Here is a 22,615-nt window from a genome sequence, read left to right as displayed (position 1 = left end):
TATTTATTATACCCCGGGCCACTGGCGCCCCTAGCGGATAGATAGGAAACAAGACCGTGTGCCTCACTAACGGTGACACCCCCTACCACTCAAAAGTGCCGGAGTTACCAGACCTGTATGTAAGATCGTGGTACTGTCAGTCAATTTTCGAACACGGCCCTGGTGTCGCAGCGATAATCTTTCACTCTGTTGTTACTGGTTTCGTGGAACGCCACGCACCGAGCGCCACAAGGCAACCGCTTGTGTTCCGAAAGTGTTTTTATTCTTTTCACGGCACACATCGTGTTACATTCAAAGATAATAATTATTGGCTCGCAATTGACGCAGTGCGTTCATTGTTAAAGTTATTGTAAAAACAATATACCAGTAGCGTCGTGATACAATCCCGTGTAATATATATCCGAAAGTAGAAGGTTATTGTGCCACGGAAGGGAGCCAGGCCGCACAGCCGAGATTATAAAAAGTTGACATTGGAACGGCCATTTTGGCGTGTTGTTTCCGAATCGAGTGCTGTGTTTCAGCATCGATATCCATCAGTTTGAAGGTAAGATACACCTTCTCTCACCTCATTCCATGAACCGTATTACGGAGTTTGAGCCACATTTCTGACTTAAGTTCATAATAGATCTTGTTTGGACTCATCAATTATTTATTTCGGTTTATAAATCAAAGTTCAAAGAACTCTGCGCCAGTTACGGTACAATGGATCCAGCTTGGTATAAGATTTTCGCCCGCGATATTCTATTCCGTATTGTTAGTACTTGGTGAAATTTTTCTCACCGTTATCAGCATCTACACAAATATTTCAATTCATGATTATATGTGTACACCTCGTATCTTGCTTGGTTAGATTATATATTTAGAGAATTCTGAGCGAAAAGAGAAAAAGAAGAGAAACCTTCGGTTGGCATGGCATAAAGCCTCGTTTATACACCCGTTTGGCACTGCGGTGGCTTAGTAAATTCATAATGGAGGATGTATATACCAGTTTTGTTGATACACCGTACACATCGGTATATTCATCGTTTTTTGTTTGCTCAAATAGCTGGCCTGTAGCCACATGATTTTTTTTACCGAAAAAAGCACAGTCGGTTCATTTTCAAACATAGTAAAATAACGGCAATCGAATCAAGCGTAGAGAGTAATAAAATCATATACTTGTTATTGGCAATCTAAAAAGAAAAAATTTCAAATTTTATTTGAAAATTATGAAAATCATTCAGCTATATTTTATTTGTTCAGCCATGTACTGTTCAAGGTACATTTCAAACCGACTGCTCGATCTTTGTACTCAGCGAAGCTTGACAATATAAACACATTTTTTCAGCAACAGCGTATGTGTACCTTGAATTGAACTAGTATTCACAGTTTGTGTATTTCTTGTTCAGTTTTGAAATTTTTTTTCGTAGCTCAAAGTACAGCTTAGCGCTATACACACCTTAGCTTTTCTTTGTTTTGCCATACATTCAGACATTTATGATCACGGTCTTTTGCAATACATGAATCTCATATATTGAGAATTGTTTCTCCCTTCTTTTCTCTTGCCATTCGAGCTCTCTTGCACATTCCCTCTCTTTTATTTCTATCTTACTTTATTTCTATCATGAGCTGCTTCATTTTTTGATTTAGTTTCTTTTGTAATTATATAGTTGTTTTGGTAATACGATTAAATTTATATCAACCTCGTGCCAAATATTTTCAGCTAGTCTACACATATTTGTTGAATTAAAATTTACACTTGGTGTTAAAATAAACTCCTTGTACTCTGAATTTTTCACGTTGATTGTGAATATTGTTATTCTTTTAAAGCCATTGTCAAGTGCACATCCTGCTGATAACGCCTACTGTAGATAACTGCAATGTTTCGATAAAATTCGCAGAATGTACGGTTATTTCATGTTTCACAAGGCTTATTGTTCCGTGTGTCATCTTCAATTTCTATTTTTTGTATTGTTGAATTTCATTCTGAAATTAACAGTTCCTATTACAGGCATAACTTTCATAAATTTTTGTAACAGGTTGATGAAAATAGTAAGGAAATGAAGATGTGAAGTTCCGAGGTTTAGGATCCGGGGTATACAAACAAAGTGGATTATGATTATAATTTCATCTTGAATTCTGTCTTTCAGGAAATTTGAGAAACTCTAAAGCCTACGATATGATGACCGAAACTCATATTAATTCTAATCACATGCTGAATTCCGGCTTGGGTCCAAAAGGTGATCTAGAAAAGATGGACGATATAGGTTGGAAAGCAAAACTGAAAATTCCGCCCAAAGACAAACGCATCAAAACAAGTGTGAGTCAAACTAAACTAAAATTCAAGATAATAGCTGTTGTAAAGACACTTAAATTGATTTGGTAATGCCAACAGTGCTCGTTCAGAATCATGGTTCATAAAATTAGTAGGAATATGGAAACGGTTGTAATCAATCTTAGTGTCTGACAATTGGAAAATGATGTAAAATTAGACCTTGATAAAAAAAATTTATTTTGGCTAGTGAATGATACACCAATCTCCTAAAATTCTTTCAAGAATACATAAAATTGAGAAATAAAACACTAATTATAACATTAGATTACTTTCTTCATAAACATTTTGAACTATTAGCAGTTGAAAAATTTTCTCCTAAACTAATGTAATCAGGCATTACTTGTGATGCAAATCAAAGCTACAAGACTTTTTTTTTGTACATCATAGGATGTTACGGACACACGTGGAAATGAATTCGAGGAATTCTGCTTAAAGCGTGAATTGTTGATGGGAATTTTTGAGAAAGGATGGGAAAAGCCATCCCCGATACAAGAAGCAAGTATCCCCATAGCTCTTTCTGGCAAAGATGTACTTGCACGAGCTAAAAATGGTACAGGCAAGACTGGTGCATATTCAATCCCTGTATTAGAACAGGTAGGAAAAGATAAACAAAGAGACATATAGAAAGTTGTTCGAATTTCACTACTTTAATTATTGCATCTTGCAGGTGGATCCACGTAAAGATGTTATTCAAGCATTAGTGATAGTTCCTACTAGAGAATTGGCACTGCAGACATCACAGATATGCATTGAACTTGCAAAACACATGGACGTCAAGGTCATGGTTACCACTGGAGGAACTAATCTGCGCGACGACATTATGAGGATTTACCAAAAAGGTTAGCGTTTGTTGAATAGTCCGTAATAGTCTGGAAATCTGTTGACAACCAGGGCTTGTTCATCTTTTCTAATAGAAGTTGAAACAGAATTGGTCTTGTACATTGTTCTGTTTTATCGATTTACCCAATTACGCCATTCTCATACATTCAGACTCAATGTATTAGATTGCTTTTGTTGATTGTAGATGAATTTTCTTCTTAAGATTCCTAATTTATACGCACTTATTGAAATGTACTTTTCCAGTGCAAGTAATCATTGCGACACCGGGACGTATCCTTGATCTGATGGATAAAAATGTTGCAAATATGGATCACTGCAGAATCCTTGTATTGGATGAAGCTGACAAGCTTCTATCCCAAGACTTTAAGGGGATGCTGGATCACGTTATATCCAGGTATAAACTGTTGCAAATGCGGTCCAATCGCATTTTGGTTTTTCTGGATTCAACTAGAAACGAAAAATTACAAAATTCTTTACATCTGTGTTTATAGATTACCACAAGAACGTCAGATTCTATTATACTCTGCTACATTTCCCCTAACCGTAAAGCAATTCATGGAAAAGCATCTGAGGGACCCATATGAAATTAATCTGATGGAAGAGTTGACATTGAAAGGAGTGACACAATATTATGCTTTTGTACAGGAACGTCAAAAAGTTCACTGCCTTAATACGCTATTTTCTAAGGTAAAACTCCCTAAATATCAAAACAGATATGGCAGAAATTAATATTTGAAATTCGTACTTGTCCGTTTTTCGTGTAATTGGTTCATTTCCGCATTTTCCAACTATGGCCGTTAGTAATGTTCTTCAATCTCAAATAGCTATAAATCAGGTGACTGAATTCTTATGAAGTTGACGTTAGTATCTTTAATGTAACAGAACATTTGGGAAGAAATAACTATCTTTTGCAATATCAGAATGACTTTCAGAGAGTCAAGTTTTCAAAGTATGAGCATGACTTGCTTAAGTATGGTTTACTGAATTGCACACAGGCCTAAAGGTGTGAGACAGCAATTATTTACTGAAAAGCATCGGTATAATAGCATTACCAATTTCAGCCGCATGGAGTTTTGATGATGCTAGTAGTTATTTTCTGAAAACTGCTATTAAATTCAATCTTACGTTTAATATATGGGCACTCGCATATCGTTTGTAAGTCAAAGAAATTCGTTGACATCTTTGAAATATCAAAATTCTGATTTTCTTAAACTCCACCATTCTATCCCAATTAACATAAAAAAAGTCAATTACTCTCTGCTCATCAAACTTCTCTGTACATCCAAAAAAATTCAGGATAAATTTTTTCAGGGTGATTAGTAATGCGAATTATTTATTTATTATATCTATTTGCCTGTTACTTACTCGCTTCTTACTAATAAATACGTAATAACGTGCGTCAAACATTACGCAACACCATTACTGGTCATCCTCCTGCCCTGTCAATTTGCTTCCTTGGTTCCCGGAGCATGAGGTAAATTTTGAACGTTGCCTAAATTCATGTAAATACGTTAACAAAAATTCTAACATTTAGTGTAAAAAAAACTCAGTTATGTATGTATATCCTTTTTTAGGGAAAGTTTAATCAATGATGATTCCCCTTTGGGAAATTCCCAAAAGTACCAACCTATTTCCTTACCCCATCAAGCGTATATTTTGTTATCATTTTGTTGTGAAATTTACAAGATATTCACCGTTGAGGTTTTACGCATTTTTCGAGCTACCATCTAAAAACTTGATTCATTTTTGATACCCATTTCGTATATTGCCTGGTTATGCTGAGAACATCAGACTTTTGAGCAACCCTAGCGAACTAATTATATCATTTTTATTTTCAAGTTACAAATTACACAGAGCATAATATTCTGCAATTCAACACAACGCGTTGAATTACTCGCTAAGAAAATAACAGATCTCGGCTACTGCTGTTATTACATACATGCGAAAATGGCCCAGGCACACCGAAATCGAGTCTTTCATGATTTCCGCGCCGGACTCTGCCGGAACCTGGTAAGTAACCCGAACACAACATACATATAATACATTGTAAATCATAAGGGGTATCATTTTTTCCACTTACAACGGATTCAACGTCGTAATTACAATCAAATTCAATATGTTTCAATATAGAAAAGCCACTTTTATCACTGTATAACTTGGAATGCTTGCAAGATCTTCATTTCTATGATTTATTTATTGTTGATGTAAAAATAGTGCCCTGCGTAAATTATCTGCGCATTATGTACTAAATTTGTAAAAATCCTTTAACCCGGAAGCCCCTCTCTTTTCTTGCTCTTTGTTTTTGTCGTAATTAAACAACAGAGGGTGACTTCTGTTCCTATGCAATTTTAATGCAATTTAAGATGATACTTTTGTGACTTCAGTTTTCAACTGTTCATCGGTATTCTTGGTTGATTATTAATTATTTTCAAACGATACGGACAATTTCTGTCAGTTTTTATTTGTATTGATCACGTCGTTTCGGTTAAAGGTACTTTTTTTTTTTTTTTTTTTATGAAAAATTTATCATTAATAGATCATTTAAGTATGTGAACTATAAACACCCTGTTAATTACAACCAATCAGAGAAATCACAGCATATTCATACTTTTTTGTACTGTAAATTCCATATAGTTCATCTGATTGGATGAGCATTGATTTATTTTGTTCATAAATGAATGCACTACCAAAGGTCAGAGATTTTTTCTAACGAAAACATATAAACAAATACAGATAATTGAATTGTTGAACCATTACAATTAATGAATAACAAATTATGATTTGGTAATAGAGACATTAATGTTGCTTCAAATGTAACTTAGATGATCTATAGAAAATTCAGTCACGAATAGAATTAGCTGTTAATCAGAATGAGACATGCAATATGGATTTTCTGGAAAGAACGATGGCATAATCGACGTAATCTCTCAAGTGATTAATATCATGAGATATTGACATTTGTATTTAGACTGTTGAAATTTTTCCCGTCTCATAGGATGGTATTCAGTTTAACTAAACTTCTTACTTTAGGATTAAAAAAAAATATCTCGAGACTTTGTAAGCCTTTGGTTTATCACACTTTTATTTCAACCACTTTTTTGACCTGGGTGTACTTCCCATAAGTCCTTAAGTTTACAACTGATAGTAACTGCAAGTACTAAGATCAATAATCATTGAGGTTTGTGATTTTCGATTGTCCTGATGATTTAGTAAATGTGACATGCTTTTGCTCCGTTATATCAAATATAAAAAGTAAGGTGATAAGTGCTCGTGAAGCTAAACTAACGATGGCAGGAGATCTAAAAATGCATAATTCTTATAGGTTTGCAGTGATCTGTTCACGCGTGGAATTGACGTGCAAGCTGTGAATGTTGTAATAAACTTTGACTTTCCGAAGATGGCAGAAACGTATTTGCATCGTATTGGACGTTCAGGTAGATTTGGACACTTAGGTATTGCGATCAATCTCATAACTTACGAAGATCGCTTTGCCTTGCACCGCATAGAACAAGAGCTTGGAACTGAGATAAAGCCAATTCCAAAGGTGATTGATCCAAGCTTATACGTCGCACGATTGGAAGAGAATAGCATTATGGAAGAAGGAAACATATCCAAGTAGTTTGGAAAATGTTTACGATATGAACAAAAGTAAGAAAAAACGTAAGGAAATATACGAAAATGCTCAAAGCATCTTCTAAGTGTGGAAAAAGTGATTTTTTCGGTGCAGAGGAAGGGTATACATACATACATACATGCATACATACGTACATATGTGTATGTGTATGTATGTATATGTATGTATGTATACTATACATGTATATATATGCTTTGAACTCACGATTATATGTGAAAAGTTACTTAAGTCTGAAGATAATAGTCGACTAATGCCTAGCAGTGTAAAGAAAAAGACAAAAACAGTGCTATGAACATTGATTTAGATAAAAAGTGATTTCGAGAGTTATGAAGTGGAGATTAACAACAAATTAAAAAAACAACAAAACAAAATTACAACCATCATCATCACTATCTTTTAGGCGAAGGGATGAAAATAAGTTCACTTGTAAATATTCAACTGAGCATGTAATAATAATAATGATAATCGCCTGCTTTGTTCAGTAAACTCAGTGATTGATGTGTTGCGAGTGCGAGTGTGATGTCATTCTTTGTACATAATTACATACATATACATGTACATATATATAAAATAATGTAAACCAGAGTCAAGCCATCATCAAAAGCACAATATAATTGGAAAAGAAATTGAAAATATTAACCGAATGAGAGATTGAACGTAACGATTGATCATTGCATTTTAACGTGAATGTAAATATGAATGATGATACTAAAAGTTAAAAAAAAAAATACCCTGTGTAATTTTAATAGAAAATTTTTATACAATGGCTCTTCATAAGTTCAAACGTTATTTTTCTCATCGTAAGGAAAAAAAAACATAATAATAATGAAATGAAGATGAAAGGGCATTTTGTGATATGAAATACATCGTATTGAATGATATTTCTACTCTTCATCTGCTACATAAGCCCATTTCCATGCACACTATACAACTCACATGTTTCATTGTATTTTGATTCTGATGGCATACAACGATTTTCAAAAAAAAAAAAAACTGTGTTGAACATGAAAATATTACTAGTTGATTGTGGCTTGATTTTGTTGCCTAATTATGTCATACAACTCTGAAATTCAAATCACTTTTCAAGCAAATTGTTTATTTTATGTTCGTACAATACCTACATTGTGATTATTTTCCTCTTTTTTTTTTTTTTACTTTAGTTGAACGCGATTCGATTTTGTAAAATATTGTGATTGAGAATCAGAAGTTGTAAAATTGACTAGTTTTATACAATTATTTTTATAAATAACTGGCTGGTGGAATTTCCGTCAAATTATTGTCTTCTTCCACTTCTTTCACGTGGGATTTCATTCTCAATGGAGAAGTATAGAAATTTATCTAATTCTCAGTTCGTGCAGTTCATAACACAAATACCTACGTTTCATAATGTCGTTACAGAATATTCGGGAAATATGTAAAAATTCGATTAGTATATATATGTATATATATACATATATACTTATATATTATAAATATATGTATATGTATTGTATCATGAACCACCAGCCTATGACTTAGATTTATAAAACGAACTTCATACATCATAGGCAATAGTTAAATATTTCATAATTAACAAAAGACAAAAATTAGGTATGAAATATTTATACTCTAAAAAAGGAATGGTTTACAATACTCGCTATTTTGTATAATTTAGTTCAAGCTTTCTTCTGGCTTTAATTATTTAAAAAATGGTAACCTGACTGACCCAAACTTTGCTGCCATCTGTTTGTAATATTGTTCTTATATTGCTGTCGATTACTCCGAAATTTTCACTTATATTGGCCAATAAACTGTAAAACATTAGTATCACCCAACGTTGAGCAGCATGTCCGTTATACGCAAGTGTATATGTATATTGTGCCTGAATGCAAAGATTCATTCGAAATATGTAATGTCTATATAGGAACAATTTTATCTAACGTTCTGAGATTTCAACGCTATAAATAATATTCTGCTTGATTTTTGAAGAGAATAATCACGACCAAAGATACGAAATCTATTAGCGAAACGTGTAGTGAATTTTTGCCAAATACAATCCTGTGAATGTAATGACGTCGAGATAATTCGACTGAATAAATACTGCGCAGTGGCATTGAAAATATTGTTTGAGGAATTTTGAATTTGAACTAGGCGAAGAATTTGTACATATAATTAATATAGTATGCTCGTGGGAAAATGTGATAGTGAAAAACTTGGATTTCTAACAACTACACTTGCGTATTTTTTTTTTTTTTTTTTTTCAATATTTGTTTCTTTGGTCAACTAAAAACATTTGAAGCGTATCAATGAATCAATTTTTCCTAAGTTGTTGTATTTTGATCCAGTTTGAAAAGTATTAGGTGAACTTATATTGCACTTTATTGTGGATCAAATCTGACATTGTTTTTTGTGCCAAGCGTACCGTAGAAATTGATATTCAATTTTACGTGTCAACATCCTTCTAATGGTTGCAAGGAAAGAGAGCAGAGACAAAAAAAAAAAAAAAAAAAAACAGCCAATTTTACTGTATATATACGCAACTTTCGAAAATTTGTTCGTTAATCACGCAACGAAATGAGCATCACGCACGTTATTATAAATATTCCGTGACTCCGATGTTACACGTATATATTCATTTATCAATCGTAGGGCTACTAGTTTATTTATTTATTTACTTGATTAATTGTACGAAATTCAAACGGGTTTCGAGTCTTAATATGTGGAGTGATAGCCGAACAATGAAAAATCAAAAATATCAGTATCAGAGTTACCAAAAATTCAAATTCTATTGCTCCCCCAGTATTGTAAGCCAATCTTATATTAAATATTGGGCAAAGTTATTTGCCTTGTCACTGCAGTGTTGCCAAATCATCGACATCACTGTAAAAGTTGAATGTTTTTAAAGCATTCTAAGGTATCCATATACCAACATCATATGGATGTTATTGAAGCAAAAAACAAAAAACAAAAAACAAAAAAAAAAACAAAAAAAAACCAAGTAATAAAGTGATTGGATTCCGAACGAATCACGGAACCTAATCCAAAAGCCAAGCACCTACCATAATCATGCACTGATGAAAAATGATGTATTATGGCAGCTGTTTTTCGATTGAAAAACTTTTAGGTTTTTCATAATTTTTTTTCTAATCAAGAAATGAAAAAAAAACATAACTAAATTTTCAGAGAGTCCCAACTTCTCTCCTTTATATCGGTTTCTTTGAAGAAAAAAAAAAAAATAAAAAACTAAAAAAAAAAACAAATATGGTTTCAAATTTTCGGAAACATTTGTTAGTTTTTCCAAATTTATTTCCAGTATACAGCTCAGAGATATAAAAATATTTCTTAGATACAAACAGCATTATCAATTCAACCATTTCACTCTCTGGGTACTAGTATTATCTGTATATTATGGTTAAAATCGTACGCAGTTATGTCAAAACAGAAAAAAATAATGAAAATTTACTATACAATTATAACTGCGTATGGCAACCGTCAATTTATTTTATTTTATTTTTCATTCTCCCGTAATCTCAGTTTATTGATATTGTATTACATGAGTGATCAGTGTAACTCGATATTTCTCTAGAACGGCAATCGTCACCGGTTGATGCAAATTTTTTGATTATTTAAGGTTCAATAATCTTAGAAAGCAACTGGATTGAATCAAATTTACAACTTCCTGTATTGCGTATGAACTTTCGATGTCTAATTTTTCAATAAAATATTTCTCCCCTTCTACGCTGAAAAGAAAAATAACTACATTAAAAAGTTTATAAAAAATAAAGAAAGAATGATATGCCGGAAAAACTTTGCGACGCATTTCCTATAAATTCATTTTGAATTCGACGATCTTCTTTCTTTTTTTTTTTTTTTTTTTTTTTTCCGGTATTGTCGAAGTACATAAATTTCTACGAATTTTCGCAAGCTTTGTCACTGTATATCATGAATTTGTCATGTATTATATTTTTATGGTTATAAATTTGTTTCGAGTATGATGTTTGACAAGAAATTTTTTCGTATAAAAATTCGATTCCTTACTGGTAGAAACAGAGAATTTCCTAAAATAGTGTGGCAGAAATTCGTCTACCATACTTAAATTTGTTACGCGCAAAAGATGAAGATCTCTTCTACAGTAGTTCTTAAATTACCCCTACCTCTCTTCCCCTTTCCCTTTCCCCTCCCCGATGAATGATAAACAAATTAAAAATTAAAAACAATATACACAAAGAAACGTGGAACTCAAACAATCGTTTTCGCTTGGACTATAAATGTTTTTCTGCCGTCCATGACATTTTTCATTTAAATTGTTATCTCTGACGTGTCATGCGAAAATATTTATCCTTTACTGGAAAGTGGTAAAAAAAAAAATTTTATTATGGTGTACAAGTCCGAAGCATTACTGATCCTTCGAGTTTCCACAATCTGTTGCTCGAACATTTGCGTAAAAAAAATTCCACAGAATAAGAAATAAACATGAGAACAACGTGTCCCGTTTAACACTTCTGTATTCAACATTCAAGCAATTTTGGTCTGTGAAAGCTATGCAATCTACATGAAATTATATTAACAGGGCTGGTTGCTGATTAATATTCTGTATTGAAAAGCAAAGTCAGTCTGATTACTTATATCTTAATTAGTCTTTAACTAGAAAATCCTAATCTTATAAATTTAGAAAAGATATGTAACACACAAACCGAGCAACAGATTAGATTATATGCGCCACGCTTAGTACCAAATCTAAGTTGAGAAGGTAAAAAAAATTCAAATTCAAGAAACTGCAATTACTTTTTGAAATAATTTGAAAATCAGTTTCTGCAATGTCAATTCATAGATTTTCATTGCACAAGATCAAAAAGGCGCTGATAAATTTTTGAAAAAAAAAAAAATGAAAAACAAAAAAAATGTAATATCACACAACAGGTTTGTATCGTGTGTTGAAATATGTTATTCAACCTCTGTTCTTTACTTTGAAAACTTTACACCGAAAAAAATCGATACAAACTTTGTCTTTGTCACACTAAAAATTTAATTTCGTCAAACTTAGCATCGCAATTATGAGTTGCAGTCTGTGATACAATTATTATGAATATAAACTGTAAAGCATATGATTGATATCTAATAATAAGAGTTAAAAAAAACTCCGTTCTTAAAATGGAGTTTATTCTAGACTACATCCTGAACAATTTTTATTTATTCACTTTTGGAGAAAGATTTTCTTTAATTTTTAATTACTATTTTTTTTTTCTTTTTGTTTTCTAACTTCTGTTTTATTTGTTTTACGGGCTGCAACTCGTATTTAAACTTTTCCGTAGTAATTTAAAAGATTTTTACCAGTCCATTTGATGTATGATCATCACTTACATAGCATTATAAATACGTCTACATGCATTTTATAGTTATTTTCACTCCTGAGGAAACTCCAGGCTTGTTCTGTTTTAGATCTGTCAGGGACAAAAAAGCCGTCCTATAAAATTAAATGTTTTTTTTTCTACAGTATAATGTATTCATTTCTGAAATTGTAAAGGTAGGTTCGTGTTGTATATTTTCCAAAAACAATGTACCGATTTTTATTTGTTGATAATTATTTACGTTGAAACACGAACCTTACCTATATTATATGTATAAAGAAAAAAAAAATGCATGTCAAAATTTTCATTCATCCAAAAGGAATATGAAATTGCGATGCGTTCGTTCCTCAATAAATTTCAGATTCAGTATAACATTGGTTATTACGTCTTATTTACTTTCATTTGCATACTTGTTTTTGTGTCGAAGAAAATATTATTTTTCCATTCCAATCCCTCACATTTTCCATGTAAATAAAATTACCCGGCTGATATGTACATACGTATGTTTAACTGACGAGCAAATGATATCGACGAATGTATACGTTTAAAATTGAGGACCTGTTACTTTGGCCCGGATATGGGCCCTCCTCAGAACGATTTATTTATTTAACTGTCAAGAACAGCAAAAATTTTTTATAAGAAAAGTACAATCAGACATTAAATACAGTAGATGTAATACTCTTAGGGCTATTATATATTATAGGTTAATGAGTACAATTTTGATTAATTGAAAAAAAGATAGACTTGGAGAGTTATTTACCTTTTTATAGTAAGCGGACTAAGATACAGCCGAATTCATAATTTACAATTTGTGGAGACAATGTTCTTTGAATAACGGTAGTCAATGTCGGCTTCTCTGGTTGTTTAACGTGTAGGAGTTACAAGTTGAAGGTCATTAATTAAAAAGATTAAAAAACTATATATCTTCACAGTCTATATGTCATTGTATTAGAAGGTTTTAAAGAGGTTTTTTTAGCAGTAAAATTAGTTTGCACAATGTCCGAGAAAGTGGAGCTGGGATCTTTATGACTATGTTCTCCATGTCCAACAAAAATTTTTATTTTTTTGGTTGAACCGATCGGGTCAACTGTTGAATAACGACTGATGGGAGAAACAATTATGATCCAGAGTGAAGGTGAACCAAATATAAACATATATACAAAAAAACAAAAAAAAATTATTGTGTAAAAAAAATAATGTAAAAAAACGGTGCTATGGGGACACTAATTTTATGTGTCTAGTTAAGGTTAAACAATATGTGGTGTGTGGGCGGAGATAAGCGGTTTGTAAATATTACTTAAATGTTCAACGTCTTGTCTAAGATTAACGGAATTAGTGTGTCCTACAATATTGCACATTTCTAGTAATAGCCTTTTATAATAATTATATTTTTATATTATAATTATATAATTATAATAATTATAAAATTACTTAAACACACTAATTCCGTTAATCTTAGACAAGACGTTGAACATTTAAGCAATATTTACAAACCGCTAATCTCCGCCCACACACCACATATTGTTTGACCTTAACTAGACACATAAAATTAGTGTCCCCATAGCACCGTTTTTTTACATTATTTTTTTTACACAATAATTTTTTTTTGTTTTTTTGTATATATGTTTATATTTGGTTCACCTTCACTCTGGATCATAATTGTTTCTCCCATCAGTCGTTATTCACCAGTTGACCCGATCGGTTCAACCAAAAAAATAAAAATTTTTGTTAGACATGGAGAACATAGTCATAAAGATCCCAGCTCCACTTTCTCGGACATTGTGCAAACTAATTTTACTGCTAAAAAAACCTCTTTAAAACCTTCTAATACAATGACATATAGACTGTGAAGATATATAGTTTTTTAATCTTTTTAATTAATGACCTTCAACTTGTAACTCCTACACGTTAAACAACCAGAGAAGCCGACATTGACTACCGTTATTCAAAGAACATTGTCTCCACAAATTGTAAATTATGCATTCGGCTGTATCTTAGTCCGCTTACTATAAAAAGGTAAATAACTCTCCAAGTCTATCTTTTTTTCAATTAATCAAAATTGTACTCATTAACCTATAATATATAATGGCCCTAAGAGTATTACATCTACTGTATTTAATGTCTGATTGTACTTTTCTTATAAAAAATTTTTGTTGTTCTTGACAGTTAAATAAATAAATCGTTCTGAGGAGGGCCCATATCCGGGCCGAAACGTTAACAAAAAATACGTTTACATAATTGACCGATCACCAAGATTCAATAATAGACTGTTACACTTTCCGTCGAATGCGTATATAAATATTTCAGGGTTTTTCATATTTTTTTAAAAATAATGTCAAGTTCGGAATAAGGCTATCTCAAGTTTAAAGTCTCATTTCGGACTGCACAGAAAAACAAATTGTTTTTCACAGACCGAATGCACAGACGTTTAAACGTTGTACATGTGCTAAATGGCATAGTTTCAGCGAGTTTTTTTAAATTTCTAATTCTTTTCTCTTCAAAGGACTCTTAAATATTGTACACAGATACGTGAATCCAGCAATTCGAAACTTATGCAGAAGGGCGTGTTCGGAAATTGACTGAAAGTACTGTCAGTACTGAAAATGGACTTGGATTTCCAGTACTGACAGTACTTGCAGTCAATTTCCGAACACGCCCGAAGTAACTCGAAAAAATTGCAGAAAAGTGTGTAACCCACAGTATCACACTGAGCTGCCTAAAGCCAAAGAGTGCCTAAAGCAACTACTCGGTGTCTGAAATCTTGTCCAATTTCATCGGCGAATCAGAGAACGGAACAACTCCATTGCGAATGTTGTTGAAAATTTGGCTTGACGCGTCGCTCTGAACATAGGCATACTGGATTCTGCTCGCCGTAGGGTGGTTATGTTCAGAGCACAAACCGTCGACGTTAAATCCACGCCGAAAAATATCGCGTGAGCCGCGTAGAAAATAAAATGTCTTCTTCGCAGCTAATAGATACGAAGATTTACTCGCACAGTTCATAGGTAATATATTGAAAAGACTGCGGTGTTGTCGAAAGCGTGGGGTTTTCGTTTTCCTCATTTATTCATTACATTGCAAATTGCCATTTCATCGGGAAATCTGAAAGATAATCGGCAAGTCGATATTTACATCAAGCTCGTGTTACAGGTGCGAATACGATCAGACTGCTTATTTTTCAATACAAACACCGTTCGCCCTTACAGACAATAACGGGCGATAGTCGATAGATTATCGGAAAAAATATTTCGTCCCCCCACCGCGATTCGGCGCGTCTGGCCGTAGCAGAAACGAGGATTGAATTCAATTTTGGTATACAACAGTTCCGAGGGTTCGATGTTGTACGCGTTTGGGTATGATTGAAGAAATACTCATGACAGAAAGTCGGAGAGAACTGGGAATATAAATAGCGTTCAACGCATTCTTAACTGGCACTTTAATCTTTACGACCCGCAGGAGGCGAGGCGAGGGTATGTCGTCAGACGTATACGGCCTCCCTGATTTCGGATGGCCGCGGCGCCAAAAACCTACCATAAATATTTCCAAACCAACTGCGAGTCTGCAGGCTATTACAGGTGTTGTAGCGTCGGAAAAATATATACCGTAGAGGGCCAAGTAGAGCCAAACACAAACAGGGTGTATATGTATATACACATATATACACACACACACACACACACACACACATATATATATATATATATATATATATATATATATGTGGCATACGCGAGGAGAGAGAGAGAGAGAAAGAGAAATGAGTAGAACGATGAGAGAGCAGTAAGCGGCACCCGCGACGTCTTGTTATGATTAAGGGTGGAATTTAATGAAAGTACGACAATAGACGATAGTATATAATTTTTCCTCCGCGTCCGCAGGTATGTGTGCATGTATTTACACACATGTAGGCTTGCATTACGTTTTATGCGGGCACATTGAGGGCCGTTGTGGGGAAAGCCCTTGAGCCCCGAGTTGATTGTTGTTTGTGAAAATTAAAGCACGGAAATAGCGTGTTTGTGTCACGTTTCCGATTTTATATGTATACCTATCCTTATCGAAGTATAGATCTATTGAGGTATAATAATCAAGGCTTTGAGCTGGGTAGTTTGCAGACAAACAAATGCCTCGAGGAAAAATAATACAGCCAGGCGCATTGAAGAGTTGGTTTTATGTGTATATGCGGTCTTGAAGGTTCTGACACACATCTAGGGGATATAGTTTCACCATTTATTATTGAAGTACACATGGCGATATGCACGTGACAATTGGAGAAACGTGTTCAATAATTCATCAAATCGACGCAAAATGCGGTCAATTTAATCGCGTGTGCATACGTGTGTACAATAATCCACCCAGTACAGAAACAAACATTTACCTTTTTATATACATATAAACTGTTTTTCGAAAACCTTTGCGGAGATCTGATTTGTGATCACTACACAGTCTTTAGCTATTTTCGTTTTCTACTATAACTGAACAATATAGTTATAGATATAAAATGGAGATAAGTTTTGTAGCCGTAACCAGATGCTCCAGTATCTATATTCTTTTGGATTATGCGGTCACTCATAATATATTTTTTTTGTTAGTATCGCGGTAATTTAATGCCGGTGCAACAATAAATTGAATGCAATCAAAAATGAGGCATACGCTACTGTAGTAACGATAAATAGTCATTTGTGCCACATTTTCTTGTGATTTCGACTGTAGTACTTCAACCCGCTGAAGTCGATCTCGGTGTCCAATCACCCATTGCCACCTTACAAGCGTTGTCCTTAAACTGTGACTTCCTTTGCATTAAGACTCGCGGTGTTTTATTAAATTGAAATATCGACTGCAGCCTTAACAGTCATATTTTCGAAACTCTAACGATTTCACTTCACTTATACTTGCGAAACGAAACATTGTTATTTAAATGCGTTTTATTATCAAAAGAATTTACGGTTCGTTTACATCCAGGGTGGACCCGAACAGGATTCCAAAATATAATGGCCCTAAATCTTGTTTAACGATGTAATACCGATTTTATCAGAATTTTCTACGAACTTCAATAAATGAATTTTTACTCACAATCAGTGAAAAGAGAGTTAATTCGACAATAAAGAAAAGCATAAGTAGTAATTAATAATAATTACATGTAATCGCCATCCGCTTATAGTAGTATATATCGAGGGTGATCGGATTTTTTAATATTCAAAAGAATTTTTTTTATATAGTTGGAAAGGGGAAAGATGTCCTCCTCGGCTGCAGGGGAACGGGCTTATTGTCGGTCTGTAAAAGACCGCAGAGCGGTGTGGGTGAAAAATTTGCCTAATTCAAGGAAATCAGAAGATATTCTGCGAAATCCGCGAAACGGTCGAGGTTCCACGTTGGAGTATCTCGAAAATCAGTTCGACTTTCTCTCAGTCGCCGCATCAACCGTTCCCCGCATTTGAGTGGTGCCATCAACCGGAAGCGGTGGAATCAAAGGTTATTGATTCAGGCACTGAATTAGGTCTAAAAGGCCTTTCAACGTAGATTTCTTCATAAATGCACCGTCCCCCCTCCGCTTTACAAACCCGTCGTTCCTCTCCTTGCCCTTCCCGTCGTTCGAACGCTGCTATGCCACGAGCTAGCTGACAGATAAACCCATCAAGGCTCGGGTTGCCTTGGCATCGCCGGAGAAACAAATCCAGGTATTGTATACAGGCATGCATGTATCCCGAAGAATTAACAGCTGTACACACCGAATCTCAAGACAACCACACACACGAGCGCTCGTGCAGTAATCAGCCTGGCATAATACCTGAGCGTGGATCTCGTCCATGCGCCCCGCAGGCACATGGGGTACATAAACCTGTATCAACTATATAGCAGTGCATTTAACCACTTTGTGAAATAACCGTATATTTTAATGTGACGTAGCATTCGATACGTTGGGAAGGTGCGCGCGCCTCTCCCCCGTAGGGGTGGCCAGACCCGCGACACCGACAGGCAGGGGTTGGTTGCCCAGTGGCGGGGGTGATTTCTGTAGGGAGCGCGCAGTGTTCGCGAGTACAGGGGAAATCGGCTGGTATAGCTGCGAGAAGGGTGCGCCCTACTTCGCGTCAGGGAACGAACGCTTGGGCAGCGCGTTGTTTGTATTTAAAAAAAAGAATCTTATCGCGACCAGTGAGTTGTGTCAGATCGAGACAAGTATCTAGTGAGAGTGCGAAGGAAACACTTGTCGTTTATGATTTAGACGAGTAATTTGTGTAGTCACTGTGGGAGATAAATCTCCATCGACGTTACGACGCTTGTTGTGATGATTTTCTTTCACAGTGTAGATGATAACGACAGTGCGCGGGACGTTTTATTACCTAGGAGACAGAATCACACGAGGCGTTGGTGCGTATGAGGTTCGATCGCTCTTCGCACCGTGGAGTGAATTCGGTTTTGGTGCAGGGTGAAAAAGTTGGACGGGGCACACGGTATAAATATATCAGATACAGAGTCGTAGGCGGACGGCGGACCCTTGGGAGCGAGACAATTCGCGAAGAGTTGTACTACATATACGACGATACGTGCGACGACACTTGGTTCTTCTCGAGTGTGTTATTCGGGGGTAAAGTGCTCGCCGGAATCACGGCTACTCAATAATAATGGAAGGAATTCTGTATTGTCCTTGTAAAATGTGACTGTCGGTGATTCGACTCGTACCGCGGGAGTCGGAAGGGATTTAATATAAGTTGAGTGAAAATGACTATCGCGAAAAGAATATTGGGCGCTGGGTTTGGTCGTGTGGTTGTAAAAGAGATGCCCCGGCTGGGTTAACGGTATGAAATTATCGTCGCGGGATAACTGCGCGATAAAATAACGACAGTCATCATGAACTTTCTACAGATAATTTACTACGCAACAGCAATGTTCGTCGTTGGATCACTGGGGGAGAAGTGTTCGGACGATTGTTCTTGCAAATGGAAGAACGGGAAGCAGACGGTAGAATGCACGGATCGCTCCCTAACTACCATTCCCGGGTGGATCGATTCGGAGACTCAAGTGTTGGACATGAGTGGAAATAAAATTAAGGTCCTACCAAAGTACATTTTCAAACGATTAGGACTTACGAATCTGCAGCGGCTATACTTGCGCGGCTGTCACATTGACCGAATCGACAGCGAAGCTTTGGCCGGCTTGACTAATCTTGTCGAGTTGGACTTGAGCAACAACTTACTCACGACAATACCAAACACGAGTTTCGCCGACACGCAATTTCTGCGGGATTTAATACTGTCCCACAATCCGATACAAAAAGTACCGGCGAACGCTTTGAAGTACACCCCAAACCTCGTCAAGCTCGACATATCAAACTGCAAGATAAACGAGGTTGATTCGAAGGCCTTCGAGGGCCTGGGACTGCTGGAAAGCCTGAAACTGAACAACAACAAATTGGTCAACCTTCACCCGAGCATGTTCGAGTCGCTCGAGAAGCTGACCAGTATCGCTCTGCACGAGAATCCCTGGAAGTGCGACTGCCACATGAGGGACATAAAAATCTGGCTCCTAAAACGGAACATCCCAACGCTCGTCGCCCCGGCATGTCGCGGGGGTCCCGATCAACTGCTTGACAAAATGTTCTCAGAACTATCAGTCGACGATTTCGCCTGCCGTCCAGTTCTCCTAGTCGTGACTCGTTATGCCGAGGCGACGATCGGGGAAAACGCGAGCATAGTTTGCCGGGTGAGCGCCGTACCACCGGCTCAAATAAAGTGGTACTGGAACGGCAGGATGCTCGCGAACCATTCGGCGTTCAGCAGTTTCCAGAAGATCCTGATATTCGAGGAGGGCCAATCGCGGAAGAAGAGCACCCTCGTCCTGACAAACGCCCAAGAGTCGGACTCGAGCGAGTTTTACTGCGTCGCCGAGAACCGGGCCGGCAGCGTGGAGGCCAATTTTACCCTTCACGTGTCGCTGAGAACGGCGGGAATGTCGACCCTGGGCTCGGGTCAAATAGCCGGAATCTCCGCGGCCCTCGTTGTGTTAATTCTTTTCATCCTGTTAATCATCCTCGTGTTGTTCATCCGTCTGAGGAGAATGCCTCTGAAGGAAATCAAGTCCTCCGGGGGCGCGCAGGACGGCGTTGCAGCAGGCAACGGCGTCGTCGAAGGCGGCGGCTCGTCGTCACGGAGAAAAACCGACAATGACGAGGCGACCTCGTTCGCCACGTTCACCGAGGCGAAGCCGCCGGCATCCCTGAACCTGAACTACGTCCAGAAGCCGTACGCCTTCTCCGAGGACGATTACACCTTCGCCCGCTACACCGAGAGCCATGCGGCTTCCGGTCCCGGGCCGTGCTACTCGTCGACGACGTCGCTGATGCTCGTCGAGAACCCCGACCTTATCCGGGACACGCGGCGCGGTTCGGCCGACGAGACTAAACCCTTCACGTCCGGCGGCTACAGCATAGAAGTAAAGAACAACAAGCTCCTATACTCGAACTGCATATGGGAGTCGAAAGAGGAGATTCCCGTCGGCGGGTACGTCGTCAAGGACATGCAATCGGCGATGACGGCTTCCGTGGACGCGGCGCAAGTCGCCTCGTCCGTTCCTCCGGGCGCTAAGCAGATCCGCGTTTGGCAGAAGGGCGTCCCGGTTTTGCCACCCGTTTCCGCCCTGAAGCGGGTCCTCGGTTCAACACGGAGCTCGCCCGACGAAGGATACCAGGAAGGCACAGGCACCGACGTCTAGGTACCGCTTCTTCATTACTGCGATGCCCGACACAGATACTTGGAGTTACGCAGACGGCACCAGGATGACTTATACGACTAATCAATGCCAAAGGACATTATTCATTCGTTATTTTGGCCATCGGTTTTCACGTGCCGGACGGGCAGTAGTGAACTTTATCAAAGTGGTACTCGAGACGTTGCGTTACACGGCCTTCGGCGAGGCTCAATTTTCTTGTGCGGTACAGAAGTTTCTTATACTTCGTTGTACCGAGGGTGATCAGAGATGCTGTGGGCTAAGCTCTCGCAGTCTTTAGTGAGACGTAGAGAAAGGCAAGACAATGTCATTGTTTCAGTGGTCTTATGGCACAATATTGACGGGTAATTTCTATACGGCAATGCCAAATATACAATTTATAAGTAAAGACTGTAAATGTTCCAAAAAATGTATAGTTAGCGAGGGTAAATTATTAAAGTCACATGTTGGTATATATAAATGGATTTTCTATATGGTCATATTTAATTAAAAAAAAAACACTAGACTAATCATCATATTCTTTTATACACTTCCTCTCTCGTTCACCTACACGAATCAAAATCTCATCACTTTGTTGTACAGTTCAACGTCTGGAAAATCGATGTCACCCAATCGACTTGATTTCGATACACACATCTCTTATTTGGGGTCAAATCTGGTCTTGGGTGAATAATTCGTCCTATGGTTGGAAGTACTAGTGTGGTATTAATGAGAAAGTTATACTTTTTATACGAAGTGTAGTCTTTCGCGTATACTTGTGTCCACGCTTTACGCCATTGTGTCGTGCAGGCTCACTCAGCCTGTGTAAACAAACGATCATTCAGTTATTTGTGTTGTACTCCTATTTACCCAATTCTTTTCCAGAAAGTGTAACATATCGTTCATTTATCGAGTCACACTAAACATACGTTTGGTTTCACAGATTTTCGAACTTTGATCACAAGTTTTTCACGGGTGCAACAACATTTCAAACTGAATACTATACCTAGCCCCATGTATTTGTATAAAATATTCTCAATCTCGAACGTAATAAATTAAAGTGTCATCTAAACTCTCCGTTCCGATCGTTTATGTAAAGCTCTTCTCTCGCGTGACACTGACGACTGTATCAAAGTGAATTCTTACAGACATCATCCAGGTCACTAAATGCTACAGCAAAATGTGGAGCTTACGAATTGATTGTCTTGGCCAGATTTCCAGTGCCCGGAAAACCCGCTAGTCAAGTCCTACTGCGTATATTTTTATTCGCAGTTGAACAATCCCCTGGAATCAGTGGCAGAGTGTATTTTATCGTCACCGCTCTCTTGTACTTTTAAGTCCTCACCGCTCCAAGTTTTGGTTTGAAGTGAGAGCCAAGCCAATAGACATGCAATGTCGAGGATCTCGTGCCCGATTCGCCATTCGAACACACTCGAGCGTATTGAATTGAATATCTGGATTTCGATCCTCATTGCAGAGCCAACATATCAATCGATTACCAATTTTTCGCTCGCATTGGCCCAGCCTGAAATTTCGCCCCTTCCGTTCGAGGGAGTGTCTTGTTAAGCCATAACACTTGAAATTCCGGTTCGCCCCCCTCGGTCTTGCATTTTTTTCTCGTCTATTTCTCTCGCGATCAATTGGCTAGAATGATTGAGAGACCGTAGTGATTGACGCACGGCTGGGCATGTACACCAAGCCTCGCACGTCCCTCCCCCGCATCGTGACAAACTGGCGGTATACACAAACTTGACGGAGAACACATCACTGCCCTGGATGGGAATGGTGCCGTTTCTAAGC

At 37.0% G+C, this 22,615-nt stretch overlaps 2 protein-coding genes and 1 long non-coding RNA gene across 3 annotated transcripts; 2 read left to right on the top strand and 1 right to left on the bottom strand.

Moving 5' to 3' along the window:
* The first annotated feature begins 157 nt into the window (after window positions 1–157).
* On the top strand, window positions 158–9,765 carry LOC124297228 (ATP-dependent RNA helicase me31b). Its single transcript, XM_046748017.1, has 8 exons — window positions 158–544; window positions 2,130–2,299; window positions 2,702–2,908; window positions 2,982–3,153; window positions 3,398–3,548; window positions 3,646–3,841; window positions 4,994–5,164; window positions 6,477–9,765. The coding sequence occupies exons 2-8, from the start codon at window positions 2,159–2,161 to the stop codon at window positions 6,771–6,773; spliced, it is 1,335 nt and encodes a 444-aa protein (XP_046603973.1). The 5' UTR covers window positions 158–544; window positions 2,130–2,158; the 3' UTR covers window positions 6,774–9,765.
* Window positions 9,766–10,653: 888 nt separating this feature from the next.
* On the bottom strand, window positions 10,654–13,191 carry LOC124297229 (uncharacterized). Its single transcript, XR_006906554.1, has 2 exons — window positions 12,876–13,191; window positions 10,654–12,725 (listed from the first exon to the last, which is right to left on the bottom strand). It is a non-coding gene; the product is annotated as an uncharacterized LOC124297229 (long non-coding RNA).
* A 4,910-nt stretch (window positions 13,192–18,101) lies between these two features.
* LOC124297683 (leucine-rich repeat, immunoglobulin-like domain and transmembrane domain-containing protein 2) lies at window positions 18,102–21,309 on the top strand. Its single transcript, XM_046748957.1, has one exon. The coding sequence runs from the start codon at window positions 18,962–18,964 to the stop codon at window positions 20,819–20,821; it is 1,860 nt and encodes a 619-aa protein (XP_046604913.1). The 5' UTR covers window positions 18,102–18,961; the 3' UTR covers window positions 20,822–21,309.
* Window positions 21,310–22,615: the final 1,306 nt, after the last annotated feature.

This window comes from Neodiprion virginianus, chromosome 2, assembly GCF_021901495.1.
Source record: "Neodiprion virginianus isolate iyNeoVirg1 chromosome 2, iyNeoVirg1.1, whole genome shotgun sequence".
In the NCBI taxonomy this organism is placed as follows: domain Eukaryota; kingdom Metazoa; phylum Arthropoda; class Insecta; order Hymenoptera; family Diprionidae; genus Neodiprion; species Neodiprion virginianus.
This window is presented reverse-complemented; position numbering and strand designations above follow the sequence as displayed.